The 25,871-nt window shown below is 31.7% G+C and overlaps 4 protein-coding genes across 5 annotated transcripts in view; 2 read left to right on the forward strand and 2 right to left on the reverse strand.

Moving 5' to 3' along the window:
- LOC149876957 (uncharacterized) overlaps nt 1-25,871 on the reverse strand; it is a 179,264-nt gene that overhangs the window by 73,946 nt on the left and 79,447 nt on the right. The gene's annotated exons all lie outside the window — the stretch shown is intronic.
- Nucleotides 2,091-4,082, forward strand: LOC149876962 (uncharacterized). Its single transcript, XM_090074712.1, has one exon. It carries the CDS (start codon nt 2,101-2,103, stop codon nt 3,205-3,207), a length of 1,107 nt encoding a protein of 368 aa, XP_089930838.1. The 5' UTR covers nt 2,091-2,100; the 3' UTR covers nt 3,208-4,082.
- Nucleotides 20,707-22,245, forward strand: LOC149876963 (uncharacterized). Its single transcript, XM_090074815.1, has 2 exons — nt 20,707-21,739; nt 21,803-22,245. The coding sequence occupies exons 1-2, from the start codon at nt 20,779-20,781 to the stop codon at nt 22,243-22,245; spliced, it is 1,404 nt and encodes a 467-aa protein (XP_089930941.1). The 5' UTR covers nt 20,707-20,778.
- LOC145180938 (uncharacterized) lies at nt 23,022-23,686 on the reverse strand. Its single transcript, XM_090074816.1, has one exon. The coding sequence runs from the start codon at nt 23,664-23,666 to the stop codon at nt 23,022-23,024; it is 645 nt and encodes a 214-aa protein (XP_089930942.1). The 5' UTR covers nt 23,667-23,686.

A 25,871-nucleotide genomic window follows, 5' to 3' on the forward strand; every position in this document is an offset into this window, starting at 1 on the left:
GGTCGGCCGGGTTTTCCTACCGCCCAAGTTGGTAGAGCTATGGTGGTATTGAGCCATTGTTTGTTATTTTTTAAAAAACGTTCTCTTATACGGCTAGCGTTTTCCCATTTTTGTTTAAATTGGAACTTAAAAGGTGAAAAAATGGTTTTTAGTGCACTTTCTTCATTTGCAGGGCATTTAGTTATGTTTTTAAGGTGTTCTAATAAAAACACGAATTTGTCGTCAATTTTTTCCTCGGAACTTTGCTCCAAGACTTCATAAAGTGATTGTCTAGTCATCTTTATTGTGATAGCTTGAGATTCTACAATAAAAAAAAATGAATTAAATTAAATAAAAGTTTTAATCACAAAAAAAATGTATTTGCCTTATTGACTAAAAAAATTAAAAAAATCTTTGGGAGCGTACATGTGCAACTTTTTTTTTTTAAAATGGTAAATAGAATATCTGTGAAATCTGATACGGTGGAGTTTTCCCGCCACGGCGCTCCTCCGTGCCTCATGGCAAATCCCTCTTGTTGTATTATAGTTTTTTAGTTGAAAATAAAGAGTATTAGCTGGAAAGACGTGTATTTATAAAAATTGAAAGTCTTTTCCCTGTCTTAAAATAGTTTATATTTTAAATTGGCGCCCGATGAGTAGAAAGTTGTTGCTTTATTGAGTTAGTTTAGTTCCTGTTTACATCGAGTTTGTTTAAACATCAACAAAGTTTGTTTGACATAAGTTATATTTTCAGAGATTGCTTTGACATTCATACTCATTTATTATGGCAGCCTTAAATAGGAAAATATCGCGAAGAGCGGGTCTACAAAACGACATAAACGAAATTAATGAGGAAATTGAAACGAACTTGTTAAATAATGGTGATAATAATTTAGTCATTCTAAGAGGATTGAGGAACTCATTAAGTAGCAGTTTAATAGAACTTAGAGAAGTCGAGGAAGAAATTATTAATTTAAAGGAGCCAGACGACATTGCTGAATTCGTCATTCAGTCCAAAAGATTTGTACGTCATTCTAATCAACTTCTTGCACAAATTGATTACAAAATAAATTTTCAAAAAGTGTCACCCAATTCTCAATCTGTTAGTTCACAAAGCATCTCATTTAACTGTAAATTGCCTAAATTAGAAATACAAACCTTTGATGGAAACCCTCTAAAATGGTATTCATTTTGGGACCAATTTAATGCCACCATTAATCAAAATGATTCCTTAAGTGAAATAGATAAATTTTCATATTTAAAAAAATATTTGCTTCATGCTCCTCTATCAGCCATATCAGGTTTAACATTATCAAATGAAAACTATAAAGAAGCAATTGATATTTTAAAGCAACGATATGCAGACCCTCAAGTGCAAATTACTGCACACATGGAAACCTTGTTAAAAGTTCGTCCTGTGACATCAATGGATAATCTTGAACAATTGAGGAAGCTTTATAACGAAGTTGAAATCTGTATCAGAAATCTAAATTCATTAAAAATGGACATCACTTCATATGGTTGTCTATTTATACCTATTCTTAATGAAAGAATACGTGAATAGTTAAAAATCCTTATTTCAAGAAGGTTGGTAATAATATTTGGTCATTAGAAAAAATGTTGGAATTTTTTTAATGAAGAACTTTTAGTTAAAGAAAGATGTCAAAGTCTTCATGGACAGAAAGAACAGAAACGAAATAATGTGAATGGAAACATTTAATTTACTACACAAAACTTACATGCCCAAGGAGGTCAAGATTATAATAAGTGTTTGTATTGTCAAGGTAACCATTCCTCTACTAAATGCCGTGTAGTCACCAATATTGAAGCTCGTGTAGCCACTCTAAGAAAGTTAGCAAGGTGTTTTGTTTGTCTACGAAGTGGTCATATAAGCAAAAATTGTAGTAGTAATTTTGTATGCAATAAATGTGGTAAACGCCATCATATCTCAATCTGTCAAAAGGAAAGTGATCAAAGTAAATATAAAAACCCAAAAAATCAAGAAGCAAAAGAAACTAATGCAACTCACACATGGTCAAACAACAGCAATACTGTACTTCTTCAGACTGCCACAACTCAAGTTTCAGATTGTCAAAATTCTCAATCAAAAAAAGCGTGTTTAATGTTTGACAGTGGAAGTCAGTTTTCTTACATAACTGAAGAGTTAAGAAATGCCTTAAAACTAAAAACTTTACGAAAAGAGAGGCTCATTATTAATACCTTTGGAAACTCAGTTGGTCAAGTAAAAGAGTTAGATGTAATTCAACTTTATGTGAAACACAAGATTAACAAAGGGTGGACATATTTAAAAGCATTATGTATCCCAGAGATTTGCACCCCTATTAAAAGGCAAAATATTGCAGAAGCTGTCAATAATTATAAACATTTGAAACATTTAGCACTAGCAGACAATAAATTTAATACCACAATGAGTATTGATATTTTAGTTGGAATTGACTTTTACTATTCCTTTATCACTGGTGAAGTAGTTCGTGGTTCTGATGGTCCAGTTGCCATTAAATCATCATTAGGCTGGATTTTGGCAGGCCAAAGCAAGTTATCAATTCCAATTGACTCAAATAAACATTTTAACAGTCATTCCATGAAGTGTAGTGTTCTTCCTTTACGTAGTAATGTTGATAATGATTTAAAAAACCAATTAGAAAAATTTTGGGAGCTTGAGTCCATTGGTGAGTTTAAGGACAGTGTTATGCATCAATTTGAAAAAGATATAAAATTTAATAGTAAAAGATACGTCACAAAATTACCCTTCAGACCAGACCATGTAATGCTGCCTGATAATTTTAACATAGCAAAGAAACGTTTAGAAAACCTGAATAAAAGGTTAAAATCGAATGAAAAGTTGTTAAATGACTATAATGAGATATTCACACAATATGAGAAAGATGGTATAATAGAAAGGGTTACAGGTGATGAAACTATAAAACCACCTGGATCAGTATGTTATCTTCCACATCATCCTGTTGTTAGAGAAGAAAAAGAAACAACAAAAGTGCGTGCTGTTTTTGATGCTTCATGTGCTGTAAATTTTCCTTCATTAAATGATATTTTATACCCTGGTCCAAACTTACTCTCAAAGATATTTGACATTCTTATTAGATTTCGTTTGAATGTTTTTGGTATTACGTCTGATATCAAGCAAGCCTTTTTGAATATAGAAATTGTTCCTGAACATAGAGATTTTGTTCGTTTTCTTTTTTTTCAGTAATTTAAGTCATGATGGTCAATTAGTTATTTATCGATTTACTCGTGTTGTGTTTGGTCTTACTTCAAGTCCATTTATTTTAAATGGAACAATACAGCATCATCTCAATAAGTTTTTGTGTTCTAACCCCAAATTTGTTAAAAAGATCTTACCTGATTGGTATGTGGATGACTTAGTTTGTGGGTGTGACAGTTTAAGTGATGGTATACAGTTTTATCATACAGCAAAAGATATTATGCTAAAAGGAGGTTTAGAACTTAGGAAATGGACAACAAATAATTTAGAATTACAAAGCCACATTAATAACATTGAAGGAATTAACGTTGATAATGATGAATACAGTAAATATGATTAAGTCAATATAAATACTCCATTGAATAATAAAATGATTTTGGGAAATGATTGGGACATTAAAAATGACCAGTTTGTGTTTAAGTTTCAATCACTTTTAGAAAAAGAGAAGTTGTTACCCAAGACGAAAAGAAACATTTTACGTTTAGCTGCATCAATCTACGATCCTCTTGGGCTCATATCACCAATTACTACTCGTGTTAAAACTATATTTCAAATACTTTGTAAGGATAAACTGGAATGAGATGAGGAGATTCCTGATAGTGTCAAGTTTCTATGGGAGTCCTTTGCATTACAGCTTTCAAAAAATTCAGCATATATGCTTTCCACGATACGCTATAAGAGAAAATAAAGAAGATATTATATCAATAGAGTTACATGCCTTTTCAGACAGTTCAACCCAAGCATACGCTTCTGTTATTTATATTCGTGCTATATCAAGAGCATCAATAAAAACCTGCTTACTAACCTCAAAAACTAAAGTTGCACCACTTAAAACCTTGTCCATCCCGCGATTAGAACTGTTAGGTTGTCATTTGTCATCCAAAGTCATGAAACAGGTTAGACATTCCATTGGCAATAAGGTTATTATATCAAAAATTGTAGCATGGTCAGATTCTTTAGTCGCATTACATTGGATAAAAGGTAGATCATGTTGTTGGAAACCATGGGTAGAAAATAGAGTAGTAAAAATTAGGGAGATAATTGGTTGTGATACTTGGCACTTTGTTCAGGGTGAAATTAATCCAGCTGACATTCCTACTCGTCCTGATGATTTGTCTCATTGTAAAAGCAGTAGATGGGTGGAAGGCCCAGAATTTCTTAGGGAGGAAAGTGTCATTTTTCCAATGTTTGAGTTTGATAAGAATCATTTAATAGGAGAGGCTGATAAAGAATGTAGTAAGCATGGTAAAATAGTTGATTCAGAGGTAGTTAGCAATTTGTCTTCGTGCACTTTGTTTTGTGGGGAAGTTGTCCTCAAAAACATAATTGATATAAACAGGTATAACTCTCTACAACATTTAGTTAGAGTCACTGCATATGTTTTACGTTTTGCAAAAAAATTGTTAAAGAACATTAGAAGTATTAATGACAATAGCTTAACATGTGATACACTGACAGTTGATGAGTACAATTATGGTTTACATCTATGGGTTAAAGAACATCAAAATGAGATTTGTAAGGATGAAAAATTTAATAAAGTAAGAACTGCATTTAATTTGTTTGAGGACCAATATGGTTTATTACGACTAAAAGGACGTTATTGTAACAGTGAAGTTTTAAATTTTGATCAAAAGCACCCTATCTTTTTGCTGAAAAGCAGTTATTTGTGCTATCTTGTAATTCAAGAGGCCCACAAAAGGGTATTCCATCAAGGCGTCGAAAGCACCCTTAATGAAGTACGAAAATTATTTTGGATCACCCAAGGTAGGAAGACTGTTAAATCAGTGTTACACAAATGCTACATCTGTAAATTCTTCCAAGGACGAACAATAAAAAAAAGGGGTGAACCTGATCTTCCAGAATTCCGAATACAATCAACCAGGAGCTTTAAATATACTGGACTTGATTATGCTGGTCCGTTGTTTATAAAGGAAGATAATGAAAGAGCTAATGTGTTAAAGGTGAATGTATTATTATTGACTTGTGCAACAACTAGAGCAATTCATTTAGAGTTAACAAATGATCTTCAGACACCTTCATTTTTAAGAGCTTTGAGAAGATTCATATCTAGAAGAGGAAGTCCTGAACTTTTAATAAGCGATAATGCAAAAACCTTCAAGGTAAAACCTGTGCGTGAATTTATGTTAAATAGAGGCATCCGACAGCAATTTATTCTTTCTGCTTCACCCTGATGGGGTGGGTTTTATGAACGATTAGTACGTTCTGTAAAACTTTGTCTCAAGAAAACTTTATGCAAAGAAATAGTTTCATATGATGAGTTGTCATCAGTTTTATGTGAAGTTGAGTATTCGATTAATCAACGACCGTTAGTTTATGTTAGTGATGAGGACTTGTGTGAATCATTATCTCCATTCCATTTAATGTTTGGTGCTGACATTTCTCGTAGAGAGTGTATAATATCAGATAATGTACCGATCTGTTCATATCCACAAGACTGCGCCAATCGAACAAAATATATTAGAAAACTGTTTGAAAGTATTTGGAATAGATTTTACAATAGTTACCTGAACGAACTGAGACAACATAATTTGTACAGGAAAGAATGCACTGCCTCAAACAACTGCCAATTATCCAAAGGTGGCATTGTATTAATCAAAGGTGAAAACAAAATTCCCCGTGGACAATGGAGGATTGGAAAAGTTGTAAAGTTAATCACTGGTCGAGATGGAGTTGTACGAGGAGCAGAGTTAGCCGTTATTTCTAAGGAGAAAAGATGTACGAAAACTGTTAGGCCTTTACAGAAATTAATTCCTCTAGAAGTTAGTACAACACAAAATGTTGAAGAGTTAACACAAGAAAATGAATCTGAAACTACCAAACAATTTGGAGCTACTCGTCCGAAGCGTAGAGCAGCACTTGTCGGAGAAGAAACTAGAAGAATCTTTGAACAACTTTATTAAAACGAAATTTTTTCTTACATATTAGTTGGTTAAATTTGTATTGTTGACTACAAGGGCTGTGGTCAACGGGGGGAGTATGTGAAATCTGGTACGGTGGAGTTTTCCCGCCAGGGCGCTCCTCCGTGCCTCATGGCAAATCCCTCTCGTTGTATTATAGTTTTTTAGTTGAAAATAAAGAGTATTAGCTGGAAAGACGTGTATTTATAAAAATTGAAAGTCTTTTCCCTGTCTTAAAATAGTTTATATTTTAAAATATCTAAGGTTTACGTGAAGCACAAGCTCGTAGCTTAATAAGGCTTAATTGATATTCAAAAACACTTTTTAATATCGTGTATATAAAAAAAAACGTTAAATTTTTTACATCAAATATAATTGATGAGAAATGTGACAGTAACATATAAAATAGAGAAAATAAATATACCAAAAAATTGAGCTTACCTTCTTTTTCAATATCCATTATGATTTTTAAAATTTGTCACTAACCACAAACTCAAAAAAACGATTTGTAATAATGCTCGTCAACAGGAACGTTGAAAAACAATTGAATTCATTACCAAAATTACTCGACTTTTAAAGCTGCCCCAATAAGGTGGGAGGGAGATGGGTAACCGAAATGACCATTTAGGAATGTAACCTTTATTAAGCTTTACCAATGCACCAATAAAAACAGATTTTGACAAAATTTTGAAAATTGACTTTTGATCAACTTTTTCGTATAAATACTCCACTGTGCGCCGTACGAATGAAATAATTGAAACGATCGTTTTATATTTTTTTTCAGTTTTTAGTATGAGTATAACACTCATATTAAATACTGAAAAGTAATAAGAAAACATCTGATTATACATTTATGCATTTAAAATTGTAATAGGACATGTCCAAATAAATTATTTTACAGGTTATATAAAACTTAACTAGCTTAATTTATATAGAACATTGTGAATGTAAATTCTAAGTACTTAAAAGTAATCTAAAACAATCGTCGTCTAAATTTAGACAACGTTTAACTTATGTTAACTTCGACGTCAAAAAATGTTTAGCGTTGTCTAAATACATAAAGGAAATAAACGACAAAAAATTTTTGTTTATTTATTTTAAAAGTTGAAGAAAATACATATAAACTCATGACAACTTAATAATTTTTATTGCTATCAAGATTGTCTTTATAATGATCCTCGTCATCATTTTTACTTTAATTGATCAATCCAGCTTCTCCGTCTTAAGAATTTAAAAAATGAGCATTTAAATGACTTTTTCCAGTTCCACCTATACGAAAGGGAGCCATTTTAAGGTGGGAACCAATGAATGAATGTATTCCCGATACTGTGGAAAAACAATCACGTTTCATTACACATTCTAAAAACAATTAAATCAGTATTAACTTTTACACTAAATTTTGGACTAAGGGTCGGAAGACTTCAGCAAGTAGATGCAAAATCAACAATGGTACAAGAGGAGACATGGATAGAGCACCAATAGATTAATAAAATCGTTTAAATTTCTTCAAAACTATATATTCTGCTAATCTTTTTAGAAATATTTAAAAAATTTAATCAGATGGCGCTATACTCTTTGAAAGCCCTATTCAACGTATCATAGTTTTATATCATACCCTTCAAAAACTATTTTCATAGGTTTAATGGTGTTTAAGATTTGAAGTAAATTAAAGAATAGAATCATAACCTGAATTTGATTTTTAAACAAAAAATTTTAAATATTATTATATTTAATTTTTGTAATTGCCATTATTTCCACCAAGGCTTTAGAGCTGAGTTCCAAAATTTACTACTTCATCTTGGTTTCTCATAAGAACATCAGCTGGGGGTAGCTCTGGTTTCAAACCCTGATTATAATCATGGCCTAGTTTTTTCTTATTACATATTGCTAGTTGTTACCAAAGTCTAATTTTTCACTCTTCTTACTTTTTGCAATAACATTAAGATCAACTTCTTCATCACCTGAAAAATAAAATTATTTATACTACAATTGTATATATATATATATATATATATATATATATATATATATATATATATATATACAGGGTGGTCAATAATTAGTGTCCCATCTTAAAGACTCAATTCCTTCAAAACTAGGAATGGAAAACACATAAAACTTTTTGATAAACAATTTATTAACAATATCAAATAAAATTTAAAGATTTTTTTCGAAATGTCGACCATCGGCTTTCACACAAGCTTCAAGACGCTTTGGAAAGTCATCTACGGTGGCACGCAAGTAGGCGGGTGAAAGCGAATCCCATGCTTTTTGAAGCGCTTTCTTCAGAGAATCAATCGTTTTGTGCGGTTTTTTGCACGCTTCAGCTTCCAGAACACTCCACACTGAGTAATCCATTGGATTGCAGTCGGGACTACTTGGAGGCCACTCATTGTGCTTGATGAAATCGGGGGTGTTTCGGCCGAGCCAATCTTGCACAATTTTGGCTTTGTGGGCTGGAGCACTATCCTGCATGAATGTCCAACAATGTCTACGAAGCTCCTTTTGACTCCATGGAAGTATTTCTTTGATCAAAACGTCATTCAGATAGTTTTGGGCTTTTACTTTAACGCCTTGTTGAACAAAAATCAATGGTGTCTTCTTGGTGGCACTGATACCCGCGAACACCATTACTGAAAGAGGATGTGCTGCCTTTTGTATTGTGATATTAGGCTTTGAGGAAGCGTAGACACGATCATTCTGCACATTGTGATGTTGTTGAACTGTAAAAATCTTCTCGTCTGTGAAAACGATGTTGAGATGAGCGTTGTTGGCGAAACGGGCGAGGAGATCATTGCAGCGATCCTTGAGCTTCTGCTTTGATGCCTGAGACAAAAGCTGTGCAGGATTTTTCTTGTAAGCTGTCAAATTTAGATAATCCTTGGTAATTCTTCCAAGAGAACTTCGAGAAATTTGGAGCTGTTTGGCCATTTGTCGCATACTGCGTTCTGGGTTGCGGCGCACCCGTTCACGAACTTGCTTGATTTTTGCATCAGTCACCACGGAGCGCTTTCTTCCTTTGCGTGGACGATCTGACATTGTTCTCAATGCTTTGAAGCGTTGAATTGTTCTATAAACAAGCTTTCGCGGCACTTTGAGTCTAGTCTGGATGTCGCGTGCTGAAACTCCTTTCTCATGAAAATCAATAATACTTTGCCGATATGGTGATGGTCTTGTCATTGCTAAAAAAACAAGTAAAGTGAGTGAAGGCAGCAGTAAATAGATCAAAATATATAATAATATCAAAAACCAAAGCAAAATTAATAGTTTTCCATCCCTAGTTTTCAAGGAATTGCTTTTTTAAGATGGGACACTAATTATGGGCCACCCTGTATATATATATATATATATATATATATATATATATATATATATATATATATATATATATATACAAACACGGTGAAATGTATAAACATTCAAGATTTGTTTATTAGAGTTTCTTCACAGAGCTTTTGCTTGTAAAGAGTGTTTTCATAAAAGTTCTGAAAATCAATTTGAAGGAGTGTGGGAACAATATTTCGAACGTTAATGTGCTTAACTCTGCATTTACGAATTTAAAGAAACATTGATTACTCTTTTTATGAGTGATTTAAAAAAATTCATACATTTTTTAGTTAGAAATAAAAAATTTCGTCCAAAAAACTTCAACTGGGTTGCCTTAAATTAATGAAGTATTAAATGCTTTTAATACATTTTCACAAGTTTTATCTTTTAGAGGAATTAACCAACTGTATTTGGAAAAAATATCTGACTGCCTGTCTGACAACTACTTTATACTTCAATAACTTTTTTGGAGAATGCTTGCTTATCAACAAGATCAGCAGCCTATATTTCATCTATACCGTTGACAACAACTTTTCTTTTTTCATGTTTTTCTTCAGTGTCTAAAATTGACTTTTTTTTGTGGCAATATTTAGTTTTTTTGAAGAATAAGATATACTCGATAACCCCATTCCAAACTTTATGTTTGTTCCAATAATCTTTTCAATATTAGACTAGCCCAATTTTTCTCTAAGCTAACAATAATCAATAATGTTCACTTTTAACAATATTTGTTAATCACTTCCATTATTACGAGTTTATGGGTCTTTATTCAGTAGATAGTATACACCATATGATATGCAGCATTATAAGCTAGTGTATGTATCATTAGCCAAAACTATTGTTTTATTATCATCAAAATTGTAAGCCAAATTATTTACTTCATTTGTATTTAATTTATGTCTACGATTACGAAACATATTCATAGATCTCAATACATTTTTCTTCTTAAGAAAGCTACTTTGATAAACTTTGAATGAAACCCAGTTTTAATAGCAGGCTTTTTATAGATTTACATTTATTGCCTTCTTTTCAATCCAACATTTGAACTGAATATACTTTAGGCTTTAAACAAGCAATATTTTTAACTCAATCTTCTCTTCAGGTTTCAACATTCTATTTACTTTTTTGTAAAATCCAGTTTTAAAACCTTTTAAATAATTTTGTTTTAATTTATATCTTGATAAACATCTCTGTAAAAAACGTCAGTTTCTATTTCACAAGTCAAACTGTTTCTGTTAACAATGGTTCTTCTTTATCTGCATATTAACAATGGTTCTACTTTATCTGCATATATTCTTCATGCAACCATTATGATTGTCGAGCATTGTATTTTTGCAGTAATCACGAATGCGCATACCTAAACATACTGCTTTGTTAAATACCAGCTTTTTCATTTTCGTAAGTATACATAGTAGATTTTTGTTCTGTAAGAAGCTTTGCTGTAGGAAATGAATTGTTTAATCATTATGATAAAGATAAGATAAGTTTGTCACTGTTATTCAAGGTGATTTGATAGTGTCAGGTAACAGCTTAATATCCCGAAATGGTTCTGGATATTATGGTGCACCTGTAACACATTTTAAAGCAGATGCCCGAGCTTAATGAAAATGGATATGTCCATCTATTCATTGGGATATCCCGAATTGTTAACTAGCTATATATTGTAATCTGGAACTAGGTTAGTTAAGTTTGTTTTAGATCATCAACTAGAACCTTATACTTAGCATTTTGTAACTTAAGTGTAACAGGAAATGATAAAATGAAACATTCCTTGCATGGTGCACTCATTTCTTACTAAAATTTATTCTTCTGTTTATTTGAAACTGAATTATCTAAGCAATTATTTTTCTACTAATAGTCATATTTTAATTATCTAATTTTTATTGTTTAAAACAAGACTTCCTCGTTCGAATTATTGATCTGCAGATATCAAAAATCAGTACCACTCTTAGCTTCAATTTCCAAATTATCTATGCTTTATGTTAATTTATAGTTAAATAGCTATCTGGAAATTTATCATTATCTCTTTTCCTTTATATATGACCATTGCTGCAAGAGCAGGACTTGCTGTTTAAAAGATTAGGCTTTCATAGTGGAATTATTAATCTTGGTTTCATAACTCTTTTTGAGTTAATATAGTTTATTGAGTGTAGACGTAAGTGTTTTTTATAATATTTCTAAGTTAAAAAACTTTCATTTCTTAAAGCAAGATCATTAATTACCAGCAAAAAGCAACCCGTAAAACGGCTTATGGTTGGTCTGTTAATTTAAAGTGGCTGTTTTCCACAATTTAAAGTTGCGAAACCTAAACTAAAACCTTTTAGAAAAACGCCTTTAAATTGAAAAAATTAAACCATCTGTAAAATTAAAATAAAAAGTATCCGGAGATAAAATAATTTACCAATTATTTAACAATATTTGAGCAGTTTACAGAACCATTATCCTCGACATTACTAAGTTCAACACAATACGTTTCTAGTTACTGATACAAAATAATAACATTTCATCATGCTTTAAATTGACGAAAAAGTAAAGCTAAATTCTTGTTATATTATTTATAACATAAAATTTAATTAAAAAGATTATAAAAGCGAACGTAAATTATACATGAGTTAATAATTTTTTGGTATTCTCTTGTTACATAATTCTTTAAAAAAGGAAATTGTCTTCAAAACGTTAAATGCACACAACTAAATAAACTTATTAAAAAAAACTAGCAATTGAGTACAAATACGTTTCAAACAAAAGAAGAACATTTACAACCAAACATATATAATAAATTTAAAAAATATTTAAGCTTTGATCTTTTATATTGCATTAATGCGTCATATGACAAACCTATAATAAAAGTTGTAACAGATAAGAAGAATTAGTAAAAAAACAAAAAAAACAAACAAACTGCAAAACAATTTATTTGCTTTTCGGTAAACTTTTGTCATACTTAAACTGCTGTCATGATGTAGCTTGTCGGTGTTGCTTTATCACGTTTTTTCATGTTCTCGGGAGATTTAAGGCACGTCTCGCTTTTATGAGTGTTCGGTTGCACCACTAAACATTTCTTTTTAGTATAACTTTTTTTGGCAAACAATTCACTAAAATGAATTTATTTATTCATTAAAACGGATTTTATCTTTTCTGAAAAAGAAAAAATCCGTTTTAATGAATAAATAAATTCAACTATCTTTAAAAATAAACAAAATGATCTCAATGCACAACTTTTCCAATAATGTTCAGTCTTGTAAACTTCGATAACTGTTATCATCCACTTAAACAATTAGTGATCTGTTATAGGATTAGAATATCCGACGTTATTTATAAATTTCCGGCGTCGTCCCTAACACGACTAAATAAGCAATCATCGTTAACAGTACTTTGAGCAATAAAGTCGATAAGCCTAATTTAGAGTTCTTTTGGTTGAGTGAAACCATGTAATCAAATTAACATTTTTATTTGACATGAAGTTTTAGATTTTTAAATATTTTGCTGCTGTTTCAAGATAAAGAAAAAGCATTTTTCTATTTTGAAAGTTTTAAATGAAAATATGTTAAACGTAGTCTTGTTGCTACGTTTATCTTTTTGTTTTTCATTTTTACTTGAAAATGAATTTAATGTTTCACTTAATCTTCTCTAATTTTTATGATTCATTTTCTGTGTATTATACTTGGATTATACGAAAGGTACATACATACCTAACTACCTACCAACCTATCTACCTACCTTCCTACTTACCTTCTTACCTACCTACCTACCTACCTACCTACCTACCTACCTACCTACCTACCTACCTACATACATACATACATACATACATACATACATACATACATACATACATACATACATACATACATACATACATACATACATACATACATACATACATACATACATACATACATACATACATACATACATACATACATACATACATACATACATACATACATACATACATACATACATACATACATACATACATAAATACATACATACATACATACATACATACATACATACATACATACATACATAAATACATACATACATACATACATACATACATACATACATACATACATACATACATACAAACATACATACATACATACATACATACATACATACATTCATACATACATACATACATACATACATACATACATACATACATACATACATACATACATACATACATACATACATACATACATACATACATACATACATACATACATACATACATACATACATACATACATACATACATACATACATACATATACATACACATACATACATACAAACTAAGGTGAGTCGAAATGTAAAAAATATTAAGTTGGAGATCCTGTTCATGTCTAAAAAGTTGCTTTTTGATGTACTCGTTTGAAAATACCTCACTTTTTATTTTATGGACAGTGTCTACAGGTCCCAACTCTGACTAGAAAGACTACATAAATACCCAATGTTAGTGTAATGTAATGAAATGTATTACAAATTAAAAAGAATGTAAACTGTAACGAATCAATGTTAAACAGCAACAATACAAAGTTGTTTAACCTAACTGTTAACAAAATCTTTCTTGCTGTGTATTTTTGGTATCTCTAATCTGGATTTCTTACTCTGTAACACCATGCCTTGACGGGACTTTCTCCCATAAACTTTACAGCTCGCAGCGCTAACGACTTTAATTGTTCTCTCTACTGCCTGTGAATGAAATGGAACATCAGGCAGTAGTATTGGATGTGTGTAAGTAGGTTGATTATTTGAAAGGTGTGATAGCATCGGAGGAGACGTAACATTACTCTGGTCCCAGTCAATCATGTTAATGAACGATGTCGCAGCCAGATTTAATTTTATATTCTTCATATCAAAGATGCAAACCGGTATGCTGCTATTAGTCTGCTTCTCTCTTGCTCTTATTATTTGTTCTACTGAAAAACGACGAATTTCCATATCACTATCACTAACTGCAGCTAACAGAATGATTTCAGCATGCGCAAAGTAGCAGTTATTTTCAAGAACAGGACGAACCACAGCCTGATCTAATGCATCAAGTTTCTGAAACAACTGAACTAAGTAAAAGAAGTTGTTGCACCATTTTGGCAAGAAGAATTTGATTTGATTTTGAACCAAGAGGTTCTGTAAAAGTTCAAAATGAAATGCGTTACTCTTCTGAGAGGTTAAGATGCCACCTCTCTAGACATGTAGAGACGCAAAATCCTGTTGGCTTTTGTCAACCACCGAGCATGACTTATATTTCCAGGTAAACTCTTCTCGAGGAAATCAATACCTGTAGAAGCCTGACGTCCACGCTGTACCGCTAGACATGCTTTCAAAAAGTACAGTTGGTCTGTGCTAAGATCCTTTTTGACAGCTTCATCATAATCAGTCACCTTATCAGTAATTGGCAAATAATTAACGACAGGCAATTCATTCAGATCATATTCTAGAGCTGAGCTAACTGTACCTGTCGATGTGGAAGGTTCTTTAGTTTGAGCAAAATCCACGCCTGCCAACAACTTTCTAAATGGCAGCTCGTTACAAAACCAACCACTGTAATGGTCTACCTAAGTTCTCCTCCAATTTTCTTATGATTCCGTTGCTTTTGCCTGTATTATTATTTGTGCCATCACACACAACACCTTAAATGCTTTCTACGGAGTTTGTCTCTATAATAACTGACATTAACTCCTTTGTTATATCAGCAGCTTTACTACTTTCAGGAACAACATAATTGATGTATATGTTTCTTGGATACGAGACAATTCTATAGTGTTCATCTTTTTTACTTCTTCTACAACCAAAACTCTCAACTAATGTAACGTCTTGTTTTCCATCAAAACCTATACAGCACAATTCCTTAATGCTCTGCATATGTTCTTCAACCAGAGTATCTCTCCAGAAAGTCCTTTGTCGACGTAGCTTTGAAGGATCAAGAATTGTTGCTGAAGACAACATACTGAGGTCTTTTAAAACAGCATTAACAATAAGACATGTATCTCTGTTGCTAATTTTGCATCGATCAACAGCTTTACCTAATTTCTTGTACTTGTTTCTGTTCTGCACTGATATTGTCTCTTCCTCTGATGTATAATTACTTTCAGACGTCTTACGCTCATCCTCATCAATATCTTCCTCAGTTTCATATTCAACCTCTTTTGACTGTGCTTCATCACACACTGATTTCATAAGTTTGCGTTTTTGTCTCTTTTCCATTGTTGCTGTCGTTTCTTTGTCTACTCCACCAATTATCATATTTCTAACAGTTTTCTGGTCAAACCAGAAATCCCACCCTATCAATAGAATTTTATTTGGCAGTGGGCACGTGCATAAGTTCCTATCTCTAATGCCCGAATAAAAGCATTAGCAGGTACAAATGTCAAATAACTGCTTAAAAGAATTCAATTTCTCAGTGAACGTATCTGATGTTCTTTTTGCATCTGAATATTTTTCAAGTGTATGTAGTTTATTGATAAGTCTTCTAATCCTAATGATTGTGCTATTCACTTCTTTTGTGGGAATCCTTGCTTTTGAATAAACACATTTCACTCTGTCTGCTAAAATTGAATATCTTTCTTGCAAGCTAATTTCTAATACTGTTTTCTGATTTTAATAGAACGCCTTAATAACGTCTTCATATGATGGGATTTGATTTTCAGGAAGATCAACTAACTGTCCAAACAATGGATGTTTAGTTGCACTTCGTGTACACATACTATCCATATTTAATATAATTTGTCTAAAATGATAAAAAAAACTACAACAAGTTATGTTTGTAATAAATAAAAGCTGTTAAAACAATTTTTCATAGGAATTTAGTCAATAAATATTCCAATATTTATATACAGACTATAATATGTTTAGCCCTTTCATAAATAGGCCTACATGTTAAATGAAGTGATCTTTCTACAGTCTAAACTATAGCCTACTGTAGTATATATCTATATTAGCCTACTTGAATTTTACTATAGATCTATTATTGCAAAGAAAATAAAATTACAAAATAATATATTAGATATTTTACTTGTTTCTAAAAAATCCAGCACATGGTTTGTTGCTAATGTTGGTGACGTCACATGTAAATAACGTTATAAAATTTATTCCATTTCTTTTTTAGCACTTGCAGTTAGGTGCTAAACCATTTGCCAATGCATTTTAGTCAATGATTAATAGTTGTTACGTACAGTATTGGACAAAACATTTGCAACCAACATCGAACAATGCTAAAAAGTGTTCCTAATTTTACATGTCTTAAAAACGAAATGAAATATACTACCACCGCAAATAGTTAAGGAATCTCGAGTCATAGCATGCCATGACATGAGCTAACAGGTGACAGCACACAGGCAGAATTTCGTTGACAAGTGCCATTTTGTAGCGGACAAAACAAGTGCAACATTTTTGGTTTGTTTCATTTTCTTAAGTCTGTTCCGTGTCAACGTTACGGAAGTTTTTTAATAATTAAAGGAAGTATCCAGAAGATTTTAGAAGCATGCAGAAGCTTCCAGAAGTTTCCAGAAGAAGCATCTGGAAGCATCCAGTGGCATCCAGAAATATTTATTATTTTATGACTTCAAGTGCAAAAATGGCTCCCGACAGTCTTGGATTGGAACTAAGAAAGAAAATTATTGGCGATTACGTAAGTGGAATGTCACAAAAAAGTATTTGTGAGAGGTATCGCGTGAAAAAATGGACCGTATCAAGACTATGTTCCAAATATCGTTCTACGGGGAAGCAGATAACAAAGGTGGAAGACCGCGTTCCACCACCTCTAGAGAGGGTTCCATGATCGTCAGATCCGTCAAGAAGGATCCCTGGATATCATCAGTCAAGATACAAAAGCAATTAGAGCTGCCTGTATCGGACCGAACAATCAGACGACGTGCTGTTGAAGCCGGATTGTTTTCTCGACGCGCTACAAAGAAACCGCTGATTTCACTAAAAAACCAGAAGAAAAGACTCCTGTTTGCAACATCTCATATTGACTGGAATGTGCAGAAATGGCGAGCTGTCCTGTTCAGTGATGAATCGAAGTTCAACATCATAGGGAGTGATGGCATTTGTCGTGTACGTCGACCGGCCGGAAAACGCCTCGATTTACGTTACTGCCATAAGACCGTGAAGCATGGTGGAGGCAATGTAATGGTCTGGGGGTGTTTTTCTGCTAACGGTCTAGGTCCAATACATCGAAACGATGGAATAATGGACCGTTTCATGCATAAAAATATCCTGAAAGATGTTATGTTACCTCATGCTGAATGGAATATGCCAATAAAATGGATTTTTCAGCAAGACAACGATCCCACACACTGCAAAAGTAGTCAAGCAGTGGTTTCAAGACAACCACCTATCGGTGATGGATTGGCCGCCTCAATCTCCGGATCTCAACCCTATCGAAAACCTGTGGGACATTGTCAACCGCAGAATTAATGGTGAAGGTGTTCGTAATAAGGATCAACTGTTTGAACAAATCCAAAAAGCCTGGGCAGCGATTCCACAAAGTTTCATTGATCACCTGATCGAATCTATGCCTCGAAGATGCAAGGCTGTGACCGATAACAAAGGATTCGCCACGAAATATTGATAGCGAAATACAGCTTGTTCAACATTTTGTCGATTTGCACTTGTTTTGTCCAGAAGGAAATCACTTTTTTTTAATACTTTTGATTAATTAATTAGTTTTCGTGTACAAATAATGAACTTTGTGATGATTAAAACCTGAAGAACTTTGTCTCTAAGCAGTTACATAGTTATTTCTCTAAATTGAAAAAATGCAGCACTTTTATATAAAGAAACTGAATTAGCATTGTTTGGTTGCAAATGTTTTGTCCAATACTGTATATATATATAAAGGAAAAAGTTTAACTTTGATTGTCTTTTCTTTTAATAAATAAAACTACAAAAACACTTTTTATAATAAATAGTAACTATTTAAAAAAGAAATAACAGGTTAGTAGTATCTTTTTCATATAAGTATGAAAAAGAAACTACTAACCTGTTATGACAGACACACATACACACATACACACATATGTGTATGTGTGTATGTGTGTCTGTCTGTCTGTCTGTCTGTCTGTCTGTCTGTCTGTCTGTCTGTCTGTATGTATGTCTGTCTGTATATATGTATGTATGTATATATGTATGTATGTAATGTAATGCAAAATAACGTAATGCAATATAACGTAATGTAATATAATGTAAGGTATGGACGTATGTATGTATGAATGTATGTATGAATGTATGTATGAATGTATGTATGAATGTATGTATGAATGTATGTATGAATGTATGTATGAATGTATGTATGAATGTATGTATGAATGTATGTATGAATGTATGTATGAATGTATGTATGAATGTATGTATGAATGTATGTATGAATGTATGTATGAATGTATGTATGAATGTATGTATGAATGTATGTATGAATGTATGTATGAATGTATGTATGAATGTATGTATGAATGTATGTATGAATGTATGTATGAATGTATGTATGAATGTATGTATGAATGTATGTATGAATGTATGTATGAATGTATGTATGAATGTATGTATGAATGTATGTATGAATGTATGTATGAATGTATGTATGAATGTATGTATGAATGTATGTATGAATGTATGTATGAATGTATGTATGAATGTATGTGTGAATGAATGTATGAATGTATGTATGAATGTATGTATGAATGTATGTATATATGTATGTATATATGTATGTATGAATGTATGTATGAATGTATCTATGAATGTATCTATGAATTTATGTATGAATGTATGTATGAATGTATGTATGAATGTATGTATGAATGTATGTATGAATGTATGTATGAATGTATGTATGAATGTATGTATGAATGTATGTATGAATGTATGTATGAATGTATGTATGAATGTATGTATGAATGTATGTATGAATGTATCTATGAATGTATGTATGAATGTATGTATGTATGTATACTTAACATTCACTTTTAATAAATATTATTAGTTTAATTAGCACTAGCAAAAAGCAACCCGTAATACGGGTTATTGTCGGCTATTTAATTTATAGTGGCCGTTTTCCACAATTTAAAGGTGCGAAACCTTAACTAATACTCCTCTAGATAAATGCCTTCAAATTGAAAAAATCAAACCATCTGTAAAAATAAAATCAAACTATGCGGAGGTATAATAGTTTACCAATTATTTAACATTACATAAGTTTATATAAGTGTTAACAATGTAAAGCAAAGCAATTTGCGTCTACGTTACTTAGTTCAACATTAAGTTTTTAGTTACTGATCACAAAATAACAATGCGTTAACATGCTATAAATAGACGAAAAAGTAAAGCTGAAATATTGTTGAATTTTTATTAATCAAATTAATTTAAAACGAAAGTAATTTATACATGAGTTATTTATTATTTGTTATACACTTGTCACATGTGTTTATAAAAGATGATAGCCTTTAAAACGTTAAATGTACACAATTTAATAAATTTATTATAAATAATTAAGCATTTGAGTACAAATAGTAGGAAAATGCGGGTTCTGGCGCATTGATACTTTTCCGTACTTAAGGACGATAACTTTGATGCGTTTTTTTTGTTGACTTACCTTTTTTTCAAAAAAAATGTGCGCTGAATTAATATTTGTTTTCTTTCCGTGTTGAAGTTATAAAATTTTTCTTCTTATGTTGGAGTTATAAAATATTTCTTCCCGTGCCAATGTTGTCATAAAAATTTCTTACCGCAATGATTTAAATTTATTTTCTTCTTTAAAAAAAAAAAAGTTTTTAGCGAGAACAAAGCATGCAGGTGAAATGAAAGCGTTGTTTGATAATTTGTTCAATAATATGAGGATGGTGTGTTTGAGAATTGGCGAAGAAGGAATTTGCGTGAAAACAAAAACAACAATAAATTTAATGTTTGAAGTGAAACTTTTTGCAGATAAGTTTGACGAGTAAGTGTTTGATTTTGAGGAGTCGTTGCATGTGGGTATTGAGAGTTATATGAGCAAGGTGTTTAAAACGGTGAAAAGTGGTAGCGAGTTGACTGTCGATTTTGAATGCGGGAAGTTTGGAAATCGCCGTGAGATCTTTAGACCAGTTTTCGTATAATATTAAGGTGGCGACAGAAAGCGTTCAAAACGTGAATTTGAGTGAGCGCTATACACCGATTGAGCGAATTTAAAACACGTCATTTTTAAGAGGTCTGAACTCCAATAGGAGCGGTAAAAAGATAATTCCGTTACAATATTTACTTGAGAAAACGAAGTATAAACATCTAACTAATACTGCTAAAACAAATATTTACTATAAAATCAATCATGGAGTACAATATGATTTCAAAGATGAAAGTTGAAGAGTTAAAAAACTATCTAAAGTTAAGAGGATTAAAGTTAAATGGTAAAAAGGAAGAGTTAGTCGCTCGTGTATTTGCTGCAATAGAAAACAATGTTCTACCAATAAAAACAGCAGTAGAAGTTGAGGCAGATTTAAAAAAAGAATATAATTTGAAACTTGAATTAGACAATATGCAAATACCTGATCTATTTAAAATTCTTGATGGCTGGATGGACGAACAAGAGGGTATGCCATTCTGGCCAATGTTGTTATATCCAGATATATTTACCTATTTAATGTTTAATCCATCAGAACTAGGAAGTAAAGACTTAAGTGACTATAAAAACTCAAAAGCATACAGCTACTATAAATCTTCCTGGAATCAGCCTCTTATGTATCATAATTTAACAGGAAGTAATTATTGTATATTTAAATCAGAATGTCGAAGATCACAATCTATTAATTATACATATCATAAACTGTGGTTAGTATTAGAAAAAAGTGCAAAAATAAAAGCCTGTCATTGCACATGCATGGCTGGCATGGGTCAAACTTGTAATCATGTTGCTGCAGCAATGTATAGAGTTGAAGCTGCTGTAAGAAACGGATTAACAAACCCTGCATGTACAAGCACTTCAAATGAATGGCTGCCATCTCAAAAAGAAGTAGCACCTTCTAAAATCAAAGATCTTGACTTTAGTCGTGAAGATTTTGGCGAAAGAGGTAAAAAAAAGAGAAAGTTAGTAGATATACAAAAAGAAAAATATAATCCTCTATCAAATAAAACAGTGCAGTTATTAAATATCAATGATGTAGCTTCTGCTCTTGAGAATATTGTGCCGACAAGCATTTTGTTTACTGCTGTTCCAAAGCCAAAAATAGACTTTATTCGTGAAGTTTTGACAAACGTTGATATGCCACCAGTTGATTTGCCAAGCATTGACAGTTTAATTTCTACCTCTTCGTGTTGTTCTGAATTTTTTACAAGTTTAAAAGTAAAATTGTCAGCTGAAAATATAAAACGAATAGAGTTAGTAACACGAGGTCAAAATGAAAATGAAAATTGGTATCACTATCGAAAAAGTGTTATAACTGCCTCTAAAGCTCATGAGGTAGCAACGAATATGGATAAAGTTAAAAAAACTGTCGGTGGGTATCATAACTTTTGGTCACTAAACCAAAAAATATCAGGACTGACATTTACTAACCCCAATATCCCAGCCTTAATATATGGTCGTACAATGGAAGTTGAAACAGTGAATGCATTTTATGAAAAAATGAAAGGTCATCATAAAAATCTTACTTTGAATGAATGTGGACTTTACCTGGATTATGAACATCTTTACATTGGAGCAAGTCCAGACCGAATAATGTCATGTGATTGCTGTCCTAAAGCATGTATTGAGGTGAAATGCCCTTACAAGATTAATTTACAACACCAACAGAATTAAATTTGCCATATTTAATAAAAGAGGGTATCAATGTAAAACTTAAAACTAACCATACTTATTACACCCAATGTATGTTACAAATGGCTGTTACAAGGTGCAGTGTTACATACTTTGTTGTATGGACTCCACATGGCATAGTTGTTGATAAAATTAATTTTGATGTGTCTTTGTGGAATTTGTTAAAGGAAAAATATATTAATTATTATAAAGATTATTATTTGAAATCTATTTTTAGCACATAATCTAACTCTTTTCAAAAAACATTTTTTTACATTTAGGTTTTTATCATATTTTTAAAAACTAAGTTGTTTTTTTTTTCCACTTTTGCCTTGTCTCTTAATTGTTATCTTTCTCTAATTCTATTATTTTTGTTTTTAAAATGTTTCTTGATAAAATTTATTTTTTAATGTTTGTCAGTAAAATATATACTGTGATAATACTGTGATTTGAGGATATATTTATATTTTAATGTTGGTGAATGAAATTTAAATAGAAATCTTCACAAACTTTTTCATTTCTTTTCCATTTGTTTAACCTAAGTAAACTATATGTAAATATAGTGAAAATTGACGTTAACTTTCACCATTGTTACATATAATTTAAGTTTCTTTTTAATTAATTGAATTTTATTAAGAAGTTTTTGCCTCTTCGATTAACCAATCAACCTCTATTATAGATTAGACAAAATAAGAACACCCAAAGGCACAGGAATAAGTGATAAAACCCCCAAAAAATATTTTACAAATAAAAACAATTAAGTGAAACAAAAAATTTATTTAATGAGTACTAATTTTTGGTTTAGGGTCAGCTATAAGTTTTGATTTTAAATTACAAAGTGCACCACACGTTAGTAAAATATCATCTGCATGTTGCAGCATGCTAATCGACATACTTCCATTTAGAATTCTGTACGTTTTAATACGGTTAATAGCTCGCTCTACATGTATTCTCAGATTTGCGACATGTTTTGTTTTTTGAACTTCTTCGGCGGTTAACTGGCTTTTTAAGCGGGCACCAGGGGGCACAACTAAAGTACAGAAATTTAAAATTAAACCTTCTTGAATTTGAAAACCTCGATCAGCCATAACTTCGTCACCTCGTTCTAGTAGATTATAAATACCGCTGTCTCTTGTAATAAACCTATCACTTGCTCTTCCTCCATAACACGATGAAAAAAATGTAATATATCCAGTTGGACTAACACCTATTAAGAATTTAAATGTATTATGATGCTTATAGTCTGACCAGGTGCTTGATTGCTTATCAAGAGACTTTGAACGTTCTATAAAAACTTCTGCACAATCAAGAATTACTCTACATTTTTGATAACCAGCTTTTACAAAAACAGGTGGCAGATTGCTACGAATAGATTCTCGTGGAAGCCATACAACTAATGCTTTTCCTAAAACTTGACTTAACATTTTAATCCAAGTTGTGAATGTGCGTGAACACAATGCTGGGGATATGCCAAAACGATCGGCCAAGTCTTGATTTAGAAGTCCTTATCGCATTAAAGAAATCTTAATCGCATTAAAACAAGTAAAAACTCGTCTCTTTGTGATAGTCTTTTTGATTTTTTCATTAAAGAATGTTTTTTCTTGTTTTTAGAATTAGTAAACCTTTTTGGACCAGACCAATAAAATAAACTTGGTAAATATGGTTTGATTAGTAGTAACAAACTCTCAAATAATGTGATTGTTGATAAACCAGTATAAAAGATCATTTTAGCATCAGTTTTGATTTTTCTCCATGTTAATACTGGACTTTTAACACTATCAAATAATATTTGACGTTTGAATCTTTGGCAAGTTAATGTTAACGTGTTTACTTTACTGATAAGTGATTCAATTAAATTACTCTTGTCAACACATACTTTGCAAACTTTAATTGATTGTAAAGAGCAATACGAATGATCAGATACTGGTGAGAAAAATAATATATTTGTTTGTGGTGAATTATTTCCTTCATCTAAATCTGTTGAAATATCATTAGAATGATATGGTTGTCCTGAAGCATGTGTCATAAAAGTTGAAATATTATTAGAATCAGTTGGTTGAAGCAAGTGAGGTGAGGTCGTTAAAGCATGTGTGATAAAAGTTGAACAACTGGTACCGGCAGTGCAGTGAAGTTTTTGCTTTTTTAATGGTATAGGGTGTTTTGATTTTCTGATGGAAACTTATATAATAAAAATGGCTTTTCGCATAATTGGCATTCCTCTCTTCTTATATTTTGTTGGTGTTCATTGCATAGTTCTTTTTTCCATTTTTTCAATCTATATGTACTATTTGTACAATCAATTACGGCACAATTAACTTTCGGCATATTCAAATACAAATTTTGTTTTTAGATTATACTTTATAATTAAATAAATTTTATTTGAATGCTTTTGATAGATGTTTATACTTCGTTTTCTCAAGTTTTAATGGGAGATTTGATACGTTGTCTCTACTTTTACCCCTCCAACGGGGTCTCGAACTCCCAAATCATAATGGCGCGTTACAAAGCTCAATCGGTGTATTCTTTCCAGTCAAAGAGAAGAATTTCGGCTACGAGGTTTAGCGATATGTGTAAGATGATAAAGCCGACATCGGAATTTAGAGTGGCTTTAGAGAAAGGGGTGTTGATATTTTCAATGGAGACAAGCGGTATTTTTTCGGAGAGCTTTAAGTTTGGAGAAGAAACTGAGGATAAAGTGAAGGTTGATTTTAACCTCTTATAGCCCCGAGTTGCTTGTAGTCAACATACCAAAAAATGGTTTAAAAGTTTAATTAAAATGATATTTTGTAATAAAAAGAATGCTGAAAACTTTAGTTCAATATTTAACCAATCAAAATAAACAGACATTAAAAGGTTATACATTGAATTCTCAGGTTTGTAAGCTTTAAAAGATACAATTTTTGCGTGTTTGTAAATAAGGTCAGTTTTTAATCTTTGTTTTTCAGAAATATATTGTCTTTTTGCTGTTCAAAAAATGACTAATTTGTTTAATAACATATTTAATGTGGTTTTATATATTTTTCACATTAATTTTTCATCAAACGAGTTTTTAAATATAATTTAAACCTTCGTTGCTTTAAAGCAACATTGCGCATATCCGCTTAAAAAGTGAAACCGCAAAGTTTTGTTTGAAAACGCGTTTTGTTGACTTCAAGTAAAAAGATGGGATAAAAAAGAAAAAAAAAGAGATTTTAGTTGATTGTTCCTCTGCTATCGTCACCTATAACAAATGCATGGGAGACGTCGATCTTTTAGATGGGCTATTGAGCTACTATCGCATTTCTGCTCGTTCAAAAAAGTGGTATCGTCGGCTAATCTGGCATTTTCTTGATGTTTCAGGAGTCCAAGCATGGATTTTGTATAGAAAAGATTCAGAAAACTAAAAAAACTAATGTCATTAAAATCTTTTAAAGTGCCAATTGCTGAATTATTGATTATGCTAGGGAAAAGGTCACTCAGAAAAGAACGACCTTCAAAATCAGTTGATCTGAATTATAATGCAAAGAAAATAAAAGGTCCTGCAGCGCCAATTCTGAACAAACTTATTCGAAATGATGGGTACAAACATTGGCCAGAGTTTACAGATAAGAAAGGAAGATGTAGATATCCTGGTTGTAATGGTTTCCCTA

Source organism: Hydra viridissima, unplaced genomic scaffold (assembly GCF_058129835.1).
Source record: "Hydra viridissima isolate aposymbiotic clone 2 unplaced genomic scaffold, HvirCarnegie_v1 scaffold_17, whole genome shotgun sequence".
Lineage (NCBI taxonomy): Eukaryota > Metazoa > Cnidaria > Hydrozoa > Anthoathecata > Hydridae > Hydra > Hydra viridissima.

What these genes read in the sequence shown, in the direction of transcription:
- LOC145180938 (XM_090074816.1), bottom strand. Translation starts at nt 23,666, where the DNA reads ATGTTAAGTCAAGTTTTAGGAAAAGCATTAGTTGTATGGCTTCCACGA.
- LOC149876963 (XM_090074815.1), top strand. Translation starts at nt 20,779, where the DNA reads ATGGAGTACAATATGATTTCAAAGATGAAAGTTGAAGAGTTAAAAAAC. An exon ending in TGATTTGCCAAGCATTGACA is followed by an intron (nt 21,740 to 21,802) that starts GTTTAATTTCTA and finishes TAAAATTGTCAG; the next exon opens with CTGAAAATATAAAACGAATA.
- LOC149876962 (XM_090074712.1), top strand. Translation starts at nt 2,101, where the DNA reads ATGTTTGACAGTGGAAGTCAGTTTTCTTACATAACTGAAGAGTTAAGA.